Here is an 18,706-nt window from a genome sequence, read left to right on the forward strand (position 1 = left end):
GAAAAAAAACAAAACACCAAACTGTTTTGATATAAGAAGACTATAAATAAAGAGATTTAATAAAACTGTGGGCTTTTACCTTGGGAGGGAATAGACACAAGGATCAAGACACTGGCAGATACAACTTCAGGCTGATCTGTTCTGTGCTGTCTTGCTCAGGAAGAAACTGGGGAATGTGATGTGCAAAAAAAATAGTTGGTTTTAAGTAAGTGAAGTACAAAAAAAGGGGCTAAGGAGCTGCTTTTGGAAGGTTCTTTATACATAATACCTTTCGTATTTTCAAAATGTCAGATATGAGTAGTTCTTCACTAGCTTGGGTTGTGCATTTGAGCTTTTTCCTCTCCATTTACCAAGGAATGAGTATGTATCGCAAATCAGTGAATGCAGAAAAATAAATACAGAGTGTCAGTGGGTTTTTTTTCCCTTGTTCTTGGATGTACTTAATTCCAGTAAGTATGCTGCTTTTGATATGGAAAATGTGAACTGATGATATACATCTTGAAATAAGGAAACTTTTTGCCAGTCTAAGGCTATTGAGAGTAAGAAGATACATTAACAACCTGTCCTTTTTATAAGACCTCCCTGCTACGAGGGAGGTGTTAGTTGCAACTTGCTAGCTGGAACACTGCAAACTTTAATATCTGAAGCATTATAAGAGCATCTTGTGCAGAGCAGAAAGTTACCAAGTTTTTGAGGTACAGGGTGAGTTAGAAAAATAAAAAAATCGGGGAAAAAATTATTGGTAAAAGGAGGATTATTTGTGCTTCATAATGCATGGGTCAGTATTAGACAAGATACTGGAAGTACTGTAAAGAAAGTTTGCTTAAAGCAGTAATAATGATACTCTGCTGGTACTCAAAGTGTTTGCCGTTGAACTATCCTCTGCACTGCTTATGTCTTATCTACTATCTTTCCTAATCTGGCTGTAATGTGTCTGGGAAAGGAAGTGCTGTAGGCAATGCAGATGACAAAGAGCTCTGATCCATGATTTATCAGAACTGATAATTGTACATCTGAGCCCTTATCAGAGGCCAACTGCTGTAGCTGATATTGCCATTCTGCTCAAAGACTCTGCTTCTTTTTAAGACAGGAGAAAGAGTGATGTTTCAGTCAAATTGTTTTTCTTCTTTACCCTTCCTCCCCCTTGCTTCCATTCTGGAAAAAAAAAATCCCCAAGGAATTGAGCCAGTTTCCTGATTTCTGACACACATCTGTTCTTAGCCCCGTGAAATCCTGGAAATGAGCAACTATGTGAATTTGAGATGATTCTGTAGGTCTTTATGGTATTTGGGTTGGTAATTGAAATTAATGGTTTATAAAGCATATCTAAGCTTAACTATTTCTTGGTCTTCTGTCCCCCTTAAGCGGAACTGTAAATGCTGGCTGGAATCAAAAAACCTAAGGTGAATCCTGGAAAATATTTTCCATGTTTTCTCTGTCAAAATAATTATGCTATAGAACCAGAACTTTTTCTGTGTGTGTAGCATAACTTATTTTAATAAAGAAGATATCTTAAAGAAGTTATTATGATAAGTCAGTTACCTTTTGAAATGATTAGCTGAGGGCATCTAAGATAAAATGTTAGATAAAGCCAATTGACATGCCTTATCTTAACATCAAGCCTTAAATAAAAGTGCTTCTCCAGTTTTCAAAAGTATATAATAAAAAATGGAATTGAAGTTTGTTAGTAGTTCCTAGATGCTTATGTGTTGTATTTATTTTGCCAATCTAGGTAGCTGGTTGCTTATACTGCTAGAAAACTGCTATTTTTTTCCTTAATGATCCTTCAGCATCAACAAGTGCTACTTGAGTCTCTGTGAAAAATCAAGCACCCTTCAAATTCTCTGTTGTACTTGACAGAATGATACTGGATGGCCAAGACCTACTCTTGAAGTATAATCAGCTCTGCAGATGTCTGTCAATTTTTCAGGGTTCTCTTTTGATAGCGAGTGAGAGAGAACTCTGCACAGCATTCAAGATGTAGGCACATCATACTCTGCTGTAATAATGATGGTCTCCAGTTTTTAGTAACTTTTAAGGTTTGATTTGTTTTGAGGGTTTTTTGATTGCTATTGAGCTCTGAGTTAATACTAATCAAGAAACATCTCAACCCTAATAGCTCAGAATCCCTGGTTCTATGTGATGAGGATAATTTTGCCTGCTTGCTTCACTTTATATGCATATACCTTGAATTTCTTTCTGCCAGTTTGTAGTTGGCCCTTGTAATTAACATCCAAAATAACTCCACCATCAACAAATTTGTTTATCTTATGGGTCACTCTCTTGCACTTCATTTATGGATGTGCTGGGCAGCACAGGATCCCCTGAAACACCAGTGGACACTTTGTCTAGCTGAGAGAACTGATACTTTACTTTTTACCCCCGTGCCTATCTTTTGACTTATCCAGTGCAGGATTTTCTCTCCTAAATGTGGCTGCTTAATACCTTTCAAAAGTTTGCAGTGAAGGATTTTTCAAATACCTTTGGAAACCCTAAGGGAACATATCAATCAGTGCTTTATCTGCATGCTGTCAGCGCTCCTAAAGAATTCTAATACAATCCTACACAATTGTGAAGTACAACTCCTTCCAGCCAAAGCAATATTGGCTCCTTCTAAACAAATCAGGTCTATATGTCTGTTATTTCCTTTAATATAAGATCTGCTATACAGATGTCAATCATGTAATCAGAAAACTTATTTTTTAAAGACTTCCTTGGGATATGATCTTGAGGAGGGGCCAAGGACAGCTGGTTGGTTTTAAAAGATTGCCTTTTACAAACTCAAGATTCAGTCCTCATAAACAGGAAATCAGGCAAAGGTGGCAGGATGCCCCCAGGGATAAAAAAGGAGCTCCTGATTAAACTCAAATGTAAATAATAAATATGCAAGAGTTGAGAGACCAGTGGGGAGTTTGAAGCAAGGAAGACTTACTGTTGGTAAAGAAGAATGAGGTTAGGGAACATCTAAACAAGACTTACAGAAGTTCAGAGGACCTGATGGGATGCACTCACAAATGCTGACAGAGCTTGCCAGTGTCATTGTGGGGCAACTCTTGACTACCTTTGAAAGGTCGTGTGGTCAGGAGAGATTCCTGAGGTCTGGAAGAAAACAAATCTAACTCATGTCTGCAAGATGGCCAAAAAGGAGGATGTAGAAAATTACAAGCCAGTCAGCCTCACCTAAATCCCTGGGAAACTGGTGGAATGCACCATTCTAGAAATCATTGCCAAATAAATGAAGGACAAAACGGTGTTTGGGGGATCATAGGGGATTTGTCAAGAGGAAATCATGTTTGATCAACTTAGGAGCCTTCTGCAGTGAGATTACTGGCTGCTGGAGAGCAGTGGTTGTTGCTTATCTTGACTTTAGTGGTGTTTTTGATGCTGTTTCCCATTACATTCTCATAAAGAAACTGATGAAGCACTGACTAGATAGTGGAAACTGAAAATTAGCTGAGCCGCTGGGCTCAGAGTGTTGTGATCAATGGCATAAAGTCCAGCGGGAGACCAGTCACTAGTGGTGTATCCCAGAGATCAGTACTGGACACAGTGCAGGTTAACACCTTCATTAAGCCTTGGATGATGGGATGGTGCACCCTCTGCAAGTTTGCAGTTGATACAGAATTGGATGGAGCAGTCAATACCTTGGATGGTTGTGCTGGTGTTCAGAGAGATCTTACCAAGCTGGAGAAATCAGTTGATGGGAACCGATGCAGGGGGTTGGGGGCCAACCGCTTGGAAAGAAGCTTTGCAGGGACCTGGAGCTGCTGGCAGACACCAGGTTGAACATGAGCAAGCAATGCGCCCTTGTGGCAAAGGCGGCCAACAGCATCTGTGGTGCATTCCAAAGGGTGGTGCCAGCTCTTCTGGAGCGCTGCTACAAGAGGTTATTCCCCGCTGTTCACTCAGCCCTGGTGAGACACATATGGAGCTCTCTGGTCAGCTCAGGACTCTGCCAGAACAAGAAAGTCATGGCTGTACTGGACCAGGAGTGCAGCAAAGGGCCATTAAGTTGATTACAGGAATTTTATCTTCTGTCTTAATCTTCATGCTCTTACTTAAGGTTTAGTGTCTTTGGTTCCCAAAAAGAAATATCAACAGACATTTCAAAATAGGTTTTGAAAAAAGAAGCATAAGCTACAATTCTGATGCTACTCTCTTTATTTGGAGGTGGGGTGGAGTATTGCAGATAAACATATTTGATAATTAAGTGGGGAACCTTTATCTGGCTTCCCATGAACCAGAAGCTTCTGTAACCCTGGTCCTGGCTTGTTCTGTTGTTTGTTCCTCTTTCCTTGGAGGCTTCTTTTTTTTTTTTTTTTCAGTATTAAGCTTTATCTCAACCCAGAAAGAAAGCGGTAACAACATCACTATCTTCAAATAATAAAAATACTATATGACTTGGAGGTGAGCAGGTCCTCAATACAGAATTAGGACGGGAAGCACAAAAACATAAGTGTGAAGATGTATGGGTTGCCTCCGTATTCTGTGGTAAGATATACCGCAGCAAAGAAAACAAAGACTGTTTTACACAATAGAACACAAATATTTGTAAATGCAATGGGAGTCACGTGGATGCTTATTATTTGACTTGTATATCAACTTTTGCAGCATTAGCATTTGTGTTCATGAATTCATCCACTAGAACAAAGATGAAAACAGGGACAGAAAATGGTTATTTTTAAAATTAACTGTATGTGGAAAATTTTACGTATTGTTTATTTTAGCCATTTATCTGCTGCAAATACCTTCATAAAGCACTCAAAGAGCCTCTTTCTATGCTTCAGTTAACCCAGCTGCCAAATATTTGTCTGCCTGTCAAATGAAAAGCCTTAAAACCAGTTAAAGAAGGAAAATGGAACAAAAAAGTCTACTGGCATCTATCCCAGTCTGCCATCAGCTAAGGATGCCATAGGACAGTTTGGCAGTAGAGGAACCACCATCCGCCCCTGGACTTCTCCAAGCGTAAGGCTGAGTTTTGCTCTCAACCCAGCCTGAAGTTCAATAGCTCAAGTGTTCAGCAGAGCAGGGAGGTGATTGCATTTGCCTTTGCAGGGCACCTGGGATAATAGGGTAATTCATAACTTAATAAATATTCTACTGCACATGTGCCAGGCTACAAAGAGCAAAGTAGGCTGCAAATTGGAAACGTAAATGTCTAGCTCTTTTCAAGTTACTCCCCCCACAAGGGTGGAAGGAAAATCAGTTTTATTTTCAAGCCATGTATTTTTCTCAACCACTTACTATGAAAATGGGGAAAGGATTTTGATTCAGATATGGCACAAATGAAGCTGGTCCCAGAGACAAGTAAAGAAAGTTGCACCTGAACAGAGATTGTAAAAAAGATCAATGTAAATAAGGGAACTGATAGGGTGGGGAAGCTGTTTTTTTTTTTTTTTATAGCAGTTAATACTATATATGATATAATACAGGAAGTTTAGGGAGATATCATATACCTTTTCCACATCCTTGTTTTTCTCTTATCTAACAGTTCTAATAAAATGTTTTACAGATAACACAAAAGCCACATGCAAAACTTTTGAAGGAATGTATTGTTGCACTGACATGCCAGTAGATGAATGTCACCCAGATTTCTCTTTGTTAAGAAAGTGACAGAACTCCAGACTTCCCTTAAAATTATCAATCCTTGTATAGCTTTTGAGATTGAAATGATTGCTAGTAGATGTTTTCTGATTTAAAGGGGAAGAAAGGATATTCTTAAAGTTTAATTAATCTTTTTTGCAAAAAGCTGACTTTCAGAGGAAATAAATGTTAGTTTTTTTAAAAAATGTTTTCATGCTTGCATAGTTTGTTTAAAAAGTTGTATACTGAATTGCAAACAGCATTTGAAAAAGTATCCTGATCATAAAAATTAGCATTACCTGACCAATCATAGAAAAAGGGCCACTTGCACAGGGCAACAAGGGAGGTGGCTGGAGAAGGAAAGGAGTCAAGCCAGAAACAGGGAGAGGGGAGACACCCCAAATCCCAAACCTATTTGCTACAAGCCTGTGAATCAGTGAAGCTCTCACTGAAAAATAACTTTATTCTGGCACATGACTTTCTGTGTTGTATGCTAGAGATACCTGCCCACTGGGCTGTCAGAACCCTGTATGACTTAAACTAAGGTCTTGAACTAGTGCTTAAAATTAGCTGAGGCCACTGATTCAGTTCAGAGTGGTCACCCATTACCACCAGGTCATAGTAGTCCCATTTGGTTAAAAGAAGCATAACCTTCCAGTCTTAGCCCCAGCCCTCCCCAAACCTAAGTGCTCTTGAAAAACTGTCTAAATTAAATGTTCTGCAAACCATTAGCTGTCCCCAAACTGCCTGAGAGTGCTACACTTTAATAGCACCAATGACTTAGCAAAGTAGATTTCTTCGCTGGAAAAGAAATTTCCTTTATATACAGAAGATTTTAAGAGTAAAAAGCTACACTTCCTTTATCAAAGGTGTATTGTTGGTTTGGTTTTGTTTGTTTGTGTTTAGGAAAGATGAGAATCAATCCCTAGGTATTAGCATAAGCATTTGTGCCTGCCAGAACAAAGTTATTGGCTCTACCTTACACCAGGAACAAGAGTGTATGAGAATCAGTTGTTCCTCTGAATACATAAGGGACTCTCAAAAAGGAAATACACCTGCTCTGATGTGGTAAGGGGTTATTGATAGGATGAAGTACCTGCTGGGTGCTCTCAGAAACATCTTCCAACAGTCATTCACATAATGAAAGAATATTTTTTCAACATGTGTGTTTTGTATTTAAAAGAAAAACATGAGGCCATAATACTGAAAAAAATTACAAGTATTGATATTTCTGGAATTTTTTTCAAAAGGCATGGCTACCATACTCAAACCCATGTTCTGTGTATACCACAATATTTTTATTTGCCTAAAAACTGAATGGTTGAACATAACCCTCTTAAATGCTAATACTATTTTTTCCTTGGTTTTAAGCCTGTGGACAATACTGCTTCCCTTGATCTGCATCTGGAAAACCTGTTGCTAGGGTTTTCACTGTGCACAAAGGTAGGAGTGTTGGAAGTGCAATTGTGTGCATTTACATATAATTGCTGTTACATCATTTAAGTGATTGTGGCAAGGGAAAAAGACTTCTGTTTTATATAATTTCCAAAACCTATTCCACATTTACAATGATGTTTTATAGTCTGGTGTGAAAGGACATGTACAAGCCCAGTTTTCATTACCAGTAGGAACTTCTGACATATATTTAGGTGAAAGACAAGTTTAATAGACTTGCTGTACTCTCCTAGTAAGTTGTTCTCTTAAATAAAACTTCTGGGTCTTCCATGAGATGACATTACAGACTGTAGTGTTGTTGCTCCTGCCCCCCTACCACAACCTCAGAACTCCTATGCAGTAAGCCACAGCTGCCACTTTGCCATGTTAGCCTTTTAGAGAAGTTAGCAAACCCTTTGAAACCAAAACTTCTTCATATTTGATGCCTCTTGGATCATTTTCATGTTACAATGTGGATCTGACCAGCTGTTCTGAGCAATCACAGTGTAACAATTTCCTCAGTGGCTAACTCCTGTTTCTAAAGCACATCTTTAACACCACAGTATCTCCTTTAGTTCCAGGTCCTAAGTTCTATGTTGTTATTCCTGTTTCTGTCAGGCTTTGAGTAATTTAACTTGCCTGGGTCATAGAGGGTCAGATCACAACAGAAGCATTACTGAATTGGCTTTAATCTTTCTTTACTGATGCCAGGGTTGGGAAGGGCACCTTTTCACAAGTCCCACAGAAGTCCAACACCTGGATGTAATCTAGATAAAATTGTGAGTTGCAACTAATATCTTGCTCTAATTGTACTGTAACATGAAGATGGTGATCAACTCTTGCTTTAAGTCTCATCACCATCTGTGGCAAGCATTTGCTAAATTTTGTGCTTGCAAACTTTCATCATCTGAAAACCAGTTGGATCAGGAAATGGACACTAATCTTAAAAAGATGAGGAAAAACTTCTCAGGAACAAAAAACCTACACATGATGCAGTGATGCATTCCATATCAAGAGAAATTTTTCCTCTAGTCATAAGGCAGTGTGAGGTCAGGACCATTCCTCAAATTATCCCTGCTCCATGACAGAGAAGCAGCACAAGCACCATGAAACAATTCCCTACTACTCTGTCTCGCCAAAGAATTAGATTATATTAAACTGGTCTTTGGATGCAAAAAGCATGATCAGTGACTTCATGACTGGGCTCTAAAACAGCAGACAGAGGGCACGGGCAAACATATATGTGGGCTACATATACTGGTAAACAGAATTGCTGTAAAGTTAAACAACATTTTCTTCCTCAAGGACAAACATCCAAACATGCTAATATCCAGCTGTTGGCAGCTTCCCACAAAGTCTTTGCAGTAGGCAGACATAAGGAAAAAAGACAACTCCAAAGTTTTTACTGGCACGGTGCTGTGAGAGTTTGTAAACACTACTAGTAAAAACTAGTTCCTAAACACTACGAATACAAAGCATCCATAAAGAAGCCAATGAGGTAAGAATAGCTAACAAACCTGTGTCCTGGAAGCCATTTCCAATTCTGTTGTTAACACAGCTTGCTATGTTCAACAAGTCTCATGGATATTATCTGAGTAGCAGCAAGTCTTCAACATATTCTACAGACTACTGCAGTTTTCCTGAACTGTCTGTTTTTTCAAAGTAAAAGAGATTACAACAAACAGTGCCAAGCAGTGCTGCCTCAAGTGGACAAATCTGCAGAGAATTGTGTAGTTTAGAGTTCATTTTTTTTTATACTTGATTAATCTTTCCACACATGAAGTCTGCTGAATTGATTTCCAAAATGAAAACTGGATGCAAAAACACAGTTCTATTTGCATGTCCACTGGTTTTGCTTTCGCTGGGCTGATGCTGGGGTTTTTTTGTACTGGAATTGCATGCCCCCTTTTGGTAACCTGGCCTGGATAACAACAGATGACATGGTAGGAATGCAAGTGTAAACAGTGTGTGTGAACAGAGTACCCAAAATTGGCATGTTTTGAGAGGATGTTTGCCCAAAATCTGATAACACTAAGAGGAAATTAGCAGTAACAAAGCTTGCTTAAGACAATGAGCACCCAGATTAAACAGTAACCAGAGAATTAGATAACTGAGAGCCTTTTGAGAGAAGAAAAAAAAAAAAAAAAAAAGAAAAGTTAGCTTGAAAAGCAGCACAAGAATCTGTGGTTAGTGGCAGAAACCTTGGGGTGGGAGAGCAGTACCAGAGCAGCAGGTGTGAACACTTCTAAGATCCTCCCCATTGGACATGGTATCTGCCATGCCACTCCCAGTACAGGCTGGGGGGCTGACAGGATGAGGCAGAGCAGTGGGGACCCACCTTTCAGGAGTGCATATGGAAACTCATAGAGTATGCTTTTGCTGCCATGTGGAGTAGCTGCACAGGCTCCCCAGAGTGGGAGTGTGCATTTGTAACCCACACTTCTTGCATGGAAGTGCATATAGAAATGTGTGCATATGTAAGTGGGGTCAGTTGTAGGAGGATAGGTAAGAAATTTGTAGGTGTTTACTAATAGTTTGTAAGCCTCTAGTAATGTGATTTCTGTTGCATTGCTGATACTGATCCACCATGCATAGTTCACTGATTACCAGCAAATTACATGTTGCTAATCAATAAACGACCTTAGTTGCTGTCAAGACTATGTGAGTTGCACAGTTATTCTCTGCAAAAAGATTTTTCATTATTACAAATTTGACAGAAGCATCACATCTGCAGAGCAAGGAGTGGAGAGGAAACAAACATTCTTCCAGACAAGGAGAGAAGACATAAATCATCAATTTGAAAAAAAAATAAAAATCTTAAGACTGAACCAGAGCAAGACAAATTCAAATAATTTCCTCCTGAAAGCAGCACAGATGGGCAATCCTGTTTCAATCTCAAGGGTTTGAAGACATATTGTAGTGATGTATCACAGATTTGGTGACACTAGAATGCTGTAGCATATCAGTAGCTATGTTATGTTTGCCACTCTGATTTGTGTCAGAAGAACAAGGCAAAACAGGCTGACAAAGGAGAAGTTTTGCTCTAACCACATCAATGATATTAGAAGCCACATGTATTATCTGTCAGGCATAAAGTACATATTTAGAAGGAAAGAGCTTGTGATTATAACTATGAAGTTCAAGTTGGCCACTTGAAAAAAAAGACTCCTAATGATCAACATTTTCAGCAACATTTGTCAACAGTAAAGAACTCCATCAAAGCACAATCGCTCTTTTTCCAAGTCATGGACCTAGTTCATGTTTTCCATGCTTACATGGGAAACTTTTAAGGTAAAGAGAGCCTAGTATTTCAAGGGCGGGCTGCATTTTTATATGCTGAGCTTTATGCCAGAATTGGCATGAAAATTCAGAAAATGTAAAATGGACAGGCTAAGTGCAATATGAGAACTCCAGCTGCAGACTGGTGCTCATGCACTGTGCACTCCATCCACCTGCTACCTGCAAAGACTACTGCCAATTAGCAACCCATCTACACAAATCAGTCTTTTAAAAGGGAGTATTTTTAGTTCAGTGGGTTTTATGAAGTTCCAATAGCTGAGGCATCTATAGATAAAGCTAACTGCTCAGCAAAGAACTTGGAGGAGAGTTCTGTGACATGATACAACTGAATAACTTAACACAAGATAATCAGCAGATACCTACAACTGAGACCAAGCGGATACTGTAACCTTTCTTAAAAGGTTTGAAAATAGCTTCCATTGGATTTCTCCTGACTGGTTTAGACACTCCACCATCTACTGATGATTTCCTGAGAAGCCTCAGGTATAGTATTACTTCACAGGTATTTTACGACCAGAAGCTCAAACAAAACCCTTAAAAGTGTGTTCAGATCCTCAAGACCTTGGAAAAGCAAGTGATTTACAAGTAAGTAGGAATATTTGGCAATATGTTAATCACTACTGGAAGCTAAGACTAGAGGTATTAAGCTGGCATAACAAAGACAGCTTCCAGGGAGCTGCCCACATCAAATAACCACTATGAAAAATGACAAAGCAGATTTAAGGAAGCTAATGTGAGCCCCACCAAAACCATTCACGGGCTACCTATTTGAAATAAGTACAATAAATCTACTCAAAAGAATAAATGGTGTTCACAACCCAAGTGGCAAAGCCTGAGGAATACACCTGTCCTTTGACCCAGCCAAAGATGCATCAGCTCAACATTCACCAGAAGACAACACAAGCCTTCATGTCACTAAGTTATTACAATACTTCAGAAGATGCTGAGTGACAATAGGCACATGTTCCCTCAGGTAACTCTTCTGTCACATAGATAGGTTCATCTCAGGATCTGGTCTTCTGAAGGACAAACTAGTCAAAAGAAGGGAGAAAAAAAGCCCCAGTAATCTGTAGAACCCAAAATAAAAGTCAGAAAGTATAATGAATGCACATGGAATGATAATCTGCATGATAAAATTAAATTAGGTATTAAATTGTTTCTCCTACAGACTACTAAATCATGTTAAAAGCATGTCTTGCTTCTTAATCTTTTATCCTCTTAATTACTTGACATGAGGGAAACACTCCTGGAAGCTTCATCTAAAAAGCACAGGCCAACAGGATAAGTCACAGAATCACAATCTCATTACTAAAGTTATCATTGGCTGGGGAGAAAAACCTACATTAAAACCAGAATGTAACCAAAGGAAAACCAGGCATAATACAAAATATGAATCAGAAGCTAAGAATGGCAAAATACTCAGAAGATAAGCAAAAAGTTGTATTTAGAATGGCTATTTACTCATGTGAATAGCATGAAGGAGCACATATTTCAGAGAAAACAGGATGTTCAGATAAATTTCTGTTCTACATTTGTGGAGAAAAACAACATATATCAGAAAAGTCTAACAATAGCCATGGAAAGCCTTAAACATAGGAATAGAAGTAAGGCGGTTTTTAAATCAGCAGCTCTATATAGCTTGCATCCAAGAATTTTAAGAGCTGGCAAAGGAGACTTGTGTGCTGTTAATGTGGATTTTCCATAAGCTCTGAGAAATCTGGGGAAGCTCAGGAAAAAAGAAAAATCTCAAAGCAAGCTGAGGTTGTGCCAATAGTAGAAAAATAAGTAAGAAAGGAACAAATTCAGGAACTTACGGTCAACCTCGCCTTAATTCCAGAAAAAAAACCTCCAAACAATAAACCAACTTCTTGATCCAGGAACAAGAAATAAATGAGCAAATTTCACTTAAATCACACAGCTTAAATGTATGGAAAATGTATCTTTTTGGAATGATTTTTTTTGTCCTCATGCAATTACAGCATACATTTGGTAAATAACAAAAAAGTGTTGATGTAACACATTTGCACATTGACTTGTTCAGTAGAACACAGGGAAACTGGCACAGTTGTGGACATATAGCTTGTAGTAGGCAAATTAAAGCTAAAGTTACAGATCTGTGACATCAGTGAGGACACAGTCAGACATATTTCTAATTGAATCCCACAGGAATTAGTTCTTGGCAGCAACCTACTCAGTATTTTATCTGGAAATAAAGTTTACTAAGAACATTCATAAAAGCTCCAAGTAAATAGTGTAGCAAGACTGCTGGTTGGGAACCATCTAGATTGCTGGAAAATTAAGTGTTTCAGCATGATCAGTGTGAGGTCGTGTATTTAAGAGTGATGGATATAAAACACTTATAGATGGAAAACTTCCTCAGGAAGTAGCTGGAATAGCTGGTAACAGAGTAAACATGGGTTCCTTATGCATGAGTTCAAAAATAGTATATACATTATTGTTAAATGGCTCAGAAAACAAACCACCAGAACCAAATGCTGTTTTCATTGCAGGGAGGAAGAGACTAAAGAAACGTGACTATCATCAAAACATTTTTCAAGTACTGATCTCCATTGGCAAAAGATATCGCTCCATTTCAGAAAGCAGCAACAGGATGACAACTTCTGTATCCATGTTTATTGGAACTGCTTTATCAGAATATAGCCTCTAGTCCTTTCAAAGAAGCTATTAGTTAACTAGAGATTTCAAAGAGCAAGTACAAACAATCCAAGTGCAAACAAGCCTAAAAATTGAGCATCACAATGGAATAGCTGGCATATAAAAGTTAACTCCATCACCTGAGGTTTAAGGACAATATGAAGACCTATAATGCATTTGCTAGGGGAAAAATATATATTAAGAATAGTGTGATCACTGAAAGTAAGTTCATATTAAAACACCAAGCAAGTTTTTTTGAATAACTCTAGTAATCACTGAGCTTCCAGAGGTGGCAGTAGTTTTGCTTACATTATCCATGTCTATGATTCCTGGACTAAATCCCAAACTAGAATTAAAGTATTAATTTTAAAAGATAATTACAGTGACCACTGACCTTACTATAGGCCATAATTTCATCATATCTGTTTCTCCGGTTCACCAGTGATGTAACTAGAAAGAGACATATTATCAGCAAAACACTTGGTTTGGGACTGACAGTTACCACTGTCCAGGCCAAATCAGTGACTCTGCTCAGTAAAAAAACATCCCTCCAACGCCCAATCTCAATAAATAATGGAACTTTCATAAATAAATTTATTTAAGTCCTTAAATGTAAGCATGAATAAAACCATCACTTTTACTTAAAGCTTCTGCTCTCACAGCTCCACTTTACCAAGTCACTGAATCATAGAATCAGCTGGATTGGAAAACGCCTCCAAGATCACTGACTCCAACCTATGACCGAACACCATCACGTCAGCTAGACCATGGCACTGAGTGCCACGTCCAGTCTCTTCTTAAATACCTCCAGGGACGGTGATTCTACCACCTCCCAGGGCAGTCCATTCCAATGTCTAGTCGTCCTTTCTATGAAGAAATTCCTGATGTCTAACCTAAACCTCCCCTGGCGCTGCTTAAGACTGTGTCCTCTCGTGCTGTCGCTTTCAGTAATGAACGAAAATAACAAGACCCAAAGGCTCAGACGGGAGCGTGCTCGCTATCCCCGGAAGCGATAAGGCCTCGCTTGTGCGTCAACTCCCGGTGCTCCCCCCCAGCAGAACGCCGAGATCCACTGTAAAAGGCAGGAGCGCAAGATGCTCACGGGGCCCGAGCGGGGAGGGCGCTGTGCCCCGCTGGGCGCGGCCGAGCCCAGTGTGGAGGGCACTGCAGCCGCCGGGCCCCTCTCTCTCTCTCGAGGCGCCATCAGCCGAGACCACGGGGCGACCATCGGCGCAGGAAGCCGAGCCATTCCAGTCTCCCCGCCCCGGCGGGTGAAAGGTCCCGCGGCGCCCGGATGGAGGCGGTGCCGCTCCGCTATATAAGCGCCCGCCGCCGCCGCGCCCGCCTCTCACCGCGCCGCCCGCCGCCGCCTCCTGGCTCACCGCTGTTCGCTGGGCCCCGCGCCGCCCCGAGCCCGGGAATAAGTCGGTCAGGAAGGCTCCGCTGCCGCCATGGTGAGGCGGAGGAGCGTCGGGGACAGGGGGAAGGAGAAGGAGAGGAAGAGGGGCCGCCGCTCAGGCAGCGCCGCGTGGCCGCCGCGCCCGCCCGGGCCGTCCCGGCCCTCGGCCCGGGGAAAGAGCTGCGCATCGCGGCGCTCCGCCTGAAGGGCCCGGGGCTCCTGGGGCGGCTCCCAGAGCCCACCCCACGCCGGCATGCAGGGAGGGCGGCCTGAGAGCCCGAGAGTGCCTTTCGCTTCGGGAGCTGCCACGTGAACTCCTGTCGGGAGCGGCACCCCGGGGAGGCGGCGGGAGCGGAGCTGACACGGCCTCGTGTCTGTGCCCTCAGAGTCAGCTCATGTTGAGGGGGTGTGCGTCAGTAATGCGGCAGGTCGTGCCTCTTCATCGGTGTGTGACATCCATATTTCAGACTCGGTCAGGTTGGAAGGGACTACAGTGGGACATCAGGTCCAACCTTCCTGCTTAAGCAGGGTCGTCCTAGAGCACATTGTACAGGTTTGCATCCTGACGGTTGTTGAGTATCTCCAGCGAGGGAAGTCTCCGCAACCTCTCTGGGCAGTCTGTTCCAGTGCACGGTCACCCGCACAGTAAAGAAGTTTCTTCCTCATATTCAGATGGAACTTCCTATGCATCAGTTTCTGCCTGTTGTCTCTTGTCTTATTGGTTGGCACCACCGAGAAGAGCCTGACTCCATCCTCTGGGCAACCCCCCTTTAGCTATTCATATTTGTAGTTTTACATATATATATATTTATCTGTATATCATCCATGTTTTTTCAAGATCTTTCTTCCTCCATATTTTTATTTCTGTTTTCATCAGCTCACTTAGCCTACATTAATGCCCAATTATTTGCAAGCGCTTAATTGCATAAGCTTCTCAAATCAGTTTCCTGAGTGGCTGTATTAGTCTTTCCGGCCAGGTGCCCCTTTTTGTTCTTGCAGTGTGAGTTGCAGTTTTGTTGATCAAGTCTTTTCTACTTAATTCATGGTGAGGTTAAATGGTAAGATACATGAAGCCTCAAATGTATTTTTGAGGACAAGGAGTGTTTGTGCTGTATATAGGCAAACCAGGGAGGGATTTGCTTGCAGCTTCCCACCGTGAGATCCAGTTAGTCACTAAAAAATAGCTTTTCCTTAGAGTTACAACTTTGCTCTTTCGTTCTCTTCCCACCACCATTCTTCTTCCATACCACCGTACCCTTCAGATATTTCTTCTACTGAGTAGAACAATGTAGTCCCATAGCGAAATTGTTCTTTACACTCTTGAAGTCTGTTTTTAAGAGGCTGTAGATAGTGTTGGTGTTCACTGTAGTGTCTGATATTTGTAACTTCAATGTTTTAGGCGTTTAAAGATACTGGCAAAGCACCTGTGGAACAAGAGGTAGCAATTCATCGTATTAGAATTACTTTGACAAGTCGCAATGTAAAATCACTGGAGAAGGGTGAGTAGTACTTTTTTTGTTTACTTGGGTAGCTTGTCAAGTAATGAATATGTCATGTAACACATTGCAAAATAAATGTATTGAAAACAGTTGTAATTAAAGATGTTAGCGTTTGCCTGCTTGGCTCACTGAGCCAACCCAAAGTGCTTCATACACTGACAAGTAAATTCTGACTTAATTCTTAATGAGAGCTAGTGTTTTGGGGGGTTTTATCCTGCGGAAAACTTATGTCGTAATGACTAATGTAAGAGAGTGCAGCTTCTTCGCTTTAGTTCTCATGGGGGATTTTCAAATAGTTGTAATTCTTTGAATTTATAAGAACTGAAAGGCACCAGTTTCTCGATACTTTGTCACTCATGTTATGAAGAGTTTAGTATAACATTCTTTTAAGAAATTATTTATTCTTGTTTAGGAACTGGCTTTGCCAGTGTTTAATCATATAATGTAAATGTTGTAGAATCACTGTTTGCAGGATCTTCAGGCTGATAACAGCTTAAATACAGTTTAAACTTGTAGTAATGGCTTTTGCCTACTGTTGTAACCTGATTTTGCTCACCCAGGCATAACACTTCCACTTGTATGTGTTGGCTATGAGGATAATGCTTAAAATGAATGGCAGTGATCACTTAATACGCTATTCTGAGCCAACATCTTGTTTGAAATACTCACTTAAGGAAACAAGCAACTAAAATAGTCACAAACCTGAGCTATTTTGTCTTTTTCCAGTCTGTGCTGACTTGATCAGAGGTGCTAAGGAAAAAAACCTTAAGGTGAAGGGACCTGTTCGCATGCCCACCAAGGTACTTAACATTTTTCTTGTGTTAAAAGTTGGGTTTTTTCCTGCAACTATGCAGAAACATCTTTTTCCAAAAAAAAAAGATGAGATGAAAAGCAGTACTACTAAACTGAGTGTTGACCCAGTGTGAACAGATAGCGATTTCACAAGTCGCTTTGATGCTTAAGGGTAACTGTTTAGTGCAAAACATGTTTAATGTGGAAGGGGCTTTTCTGTTCAATTTATTTTCATCACGAATTTCTTTTTAAATGAAATTATATACGTGGGGAAGGAGTGCTAACATCAGTTAACTATAACTTGAGGTAACTTTCTAAAGTCATAGATACCATACAGTATTTTTAGATGATTCAGGTGATCATATTTTATGTGATTCTAGATTACTCCTCTCTCTGCATCAGCTCAATACCTCATGTTTGACTTTTCAGACCCTGCGGATCACTACCAGGAAGACACCTTGTGGTGAAGGTTCCAAGACCTGGGATCGTTTCCAGATGCGTATCCATAAGCGGCTCATTGATTTACACAGCCCTTCTGAGATCGTGAAGCAGATCACTTCCATCAGCATTGAACCAGGTGTAGAAGTTGAAGTTACTATTGCCGATGCCTAAATGATCATCGTTGAATAAAATTGATTTACAAATTTTCATCAGTGTTTGCTTTCATATGTGTGTAGAAAAGTAGCTCTGTGATTTTCATGAAGGACAACAGAGATCATAATCAAAATGCTGTGTGATTTTTATGGAAGAATATGGTATCTGTAAACATCAGGAAAATGAAATGTGGGCATCATGGTTTCATGGAGGTTGGTGACTGTATGGTCATGCAGCACTTATTAAAATATTTTTCGTGAAGGGTTTAACTTTGGCTGAAATCTTAGTCTATACCCAAACAAGCAGTAGCATTAAAATTGATGTTTAGGTAAATTACTAAGTTTTCAATTCTTGGTTCTTGCTGTGCAAGACAGAACTAACACTAAGCTTACTTGGCTTTGTTTTTTTCCAAGCATGTCACAGTTGAAGGATCCTGAGGACACTACTCATAAAACTTCATCATTTATGGTGAATACATTGAACTTAGCAAGTTCATTCTTTAGACTTGCATGTAGAGTCACAAAACTAAGCTGTGAAACTCTCTAGTTGTCTTTTCAGGTTTAGATTTCCATAGGTATGATTGTTAATGTTAAAAGTAAGATTTATATGTAAAGCAGCAAAACAGCCATTTTCAGTGCTGCTGCTTAGGGCTCTCAAGTAAAGGAAGTATGATTAATTCTTAAACCAACAAGGTAAAGAAATCCCAGAGTTGAATAAAAGAGAACAGTTTCATTTAATCCATTTGAGATAAGATTGCTGTTTCTGCTTCCAAGCATAGGAAAGAGTTTGAATTCAAATGAATTTAGTGGAAATGTGTAGTTTCAGCTCCTATTTACATTTTCTAAGACCTAAAACAGTGGCCAAAGCTTGAACTTCCTTACTCAAGGGATTCAGGTCTTTCAATTTCATTAAATGTAAAGCCTTGGAAAGATTCTATCTAGTTAGCAGGCTTGAGAGCTTTGGTAGTAGGAAGAGGTGAGAAACTGAGTTAATGTGTACAGATTGCATCAAGCCTGCTTCCTTGGGAAACATCCTGAAGAACTGCATGAGCAGAGGGGGAAAAAAAAAACAAACACCAAAACACCTGTGTTTTCCTAGAAGTCCATTTCTGGTAATATGCTACAAATACCAGTTTCCTGACAAATACTTCTAGCTGTAGTTTTAAAATTATCTGTGTTTATATGGAGTCCTCTATGGGGATAAATGAGCAAAACAAGTAGCAGATGAGAAGAGTTACTGCTGAAGCTCACTGACCTTTGTGTACAATTAGCTGCTAACTTTCACCTAAGTAGTCTTCCCTCTGCTTAACTTTAGCCCTCTGAAGGCACTTCGGTGGATCTAGGGAGAGCTGGCAGGCTTTAACATCAGTTCTGTTGGTCAAAACTTTTTGCTATGAAGTAGCTTTCTATTGGGTTATAGCCCGCTGTACCTCTGACTTGGATGGTGCCTC

At 40.2% G+C, this 18,706-nt stretch overlaps 1 protein-coding gene across 1 annotated transcript; it reads left to right on the top strand.

Annotated features, from left to right (window-relative positions):
* The first annotated feature begins 14,312 nt into the window (after positions 1 to 14,312).
* On the top strand, positions 14,313 to 17,312 carry RPS20 (ribosomal protein S20). Its single transcript, XM_017833812.1, has 4 exons — positions 14,313 to 14,426; positions 15,771 to 15,870; positions 16,597 to 16,670; positions 17,092 to 17,312. Exons 1-4 carry the CDS (start codon positions 14,424 to 14,426, stop codon positions 17,272 to 17,274), a joined length of 360 nt encoding a protein of 119 aa, XP_017689301.1. The 5' UTR covers positions 14,313 to 14,423; the 3' UTR covers positions 17,275 to 17,312.
* Positions 17,313 to 18,706: the final 1,394 nt, after the last annotated feature.

The sequence above is a fragment of the Lepidothrix coronata genome, unplaced genomic scaffold (genome assembly GCF_001604755.1).
Source record: "Lepidothrix coronata isolate B3197 unplaced genomic scaffold, Lepidothrix_coronata-1.0 Scaffold6, whole genome shotgun sequence".
Taxonomy (NCBI): domain Eukaryota; kingdom Metazoa; phylum Chordata; class Aves; order Passeriformes; family Pipridae; genus Lepidothrix; species Lepidothrix coronata.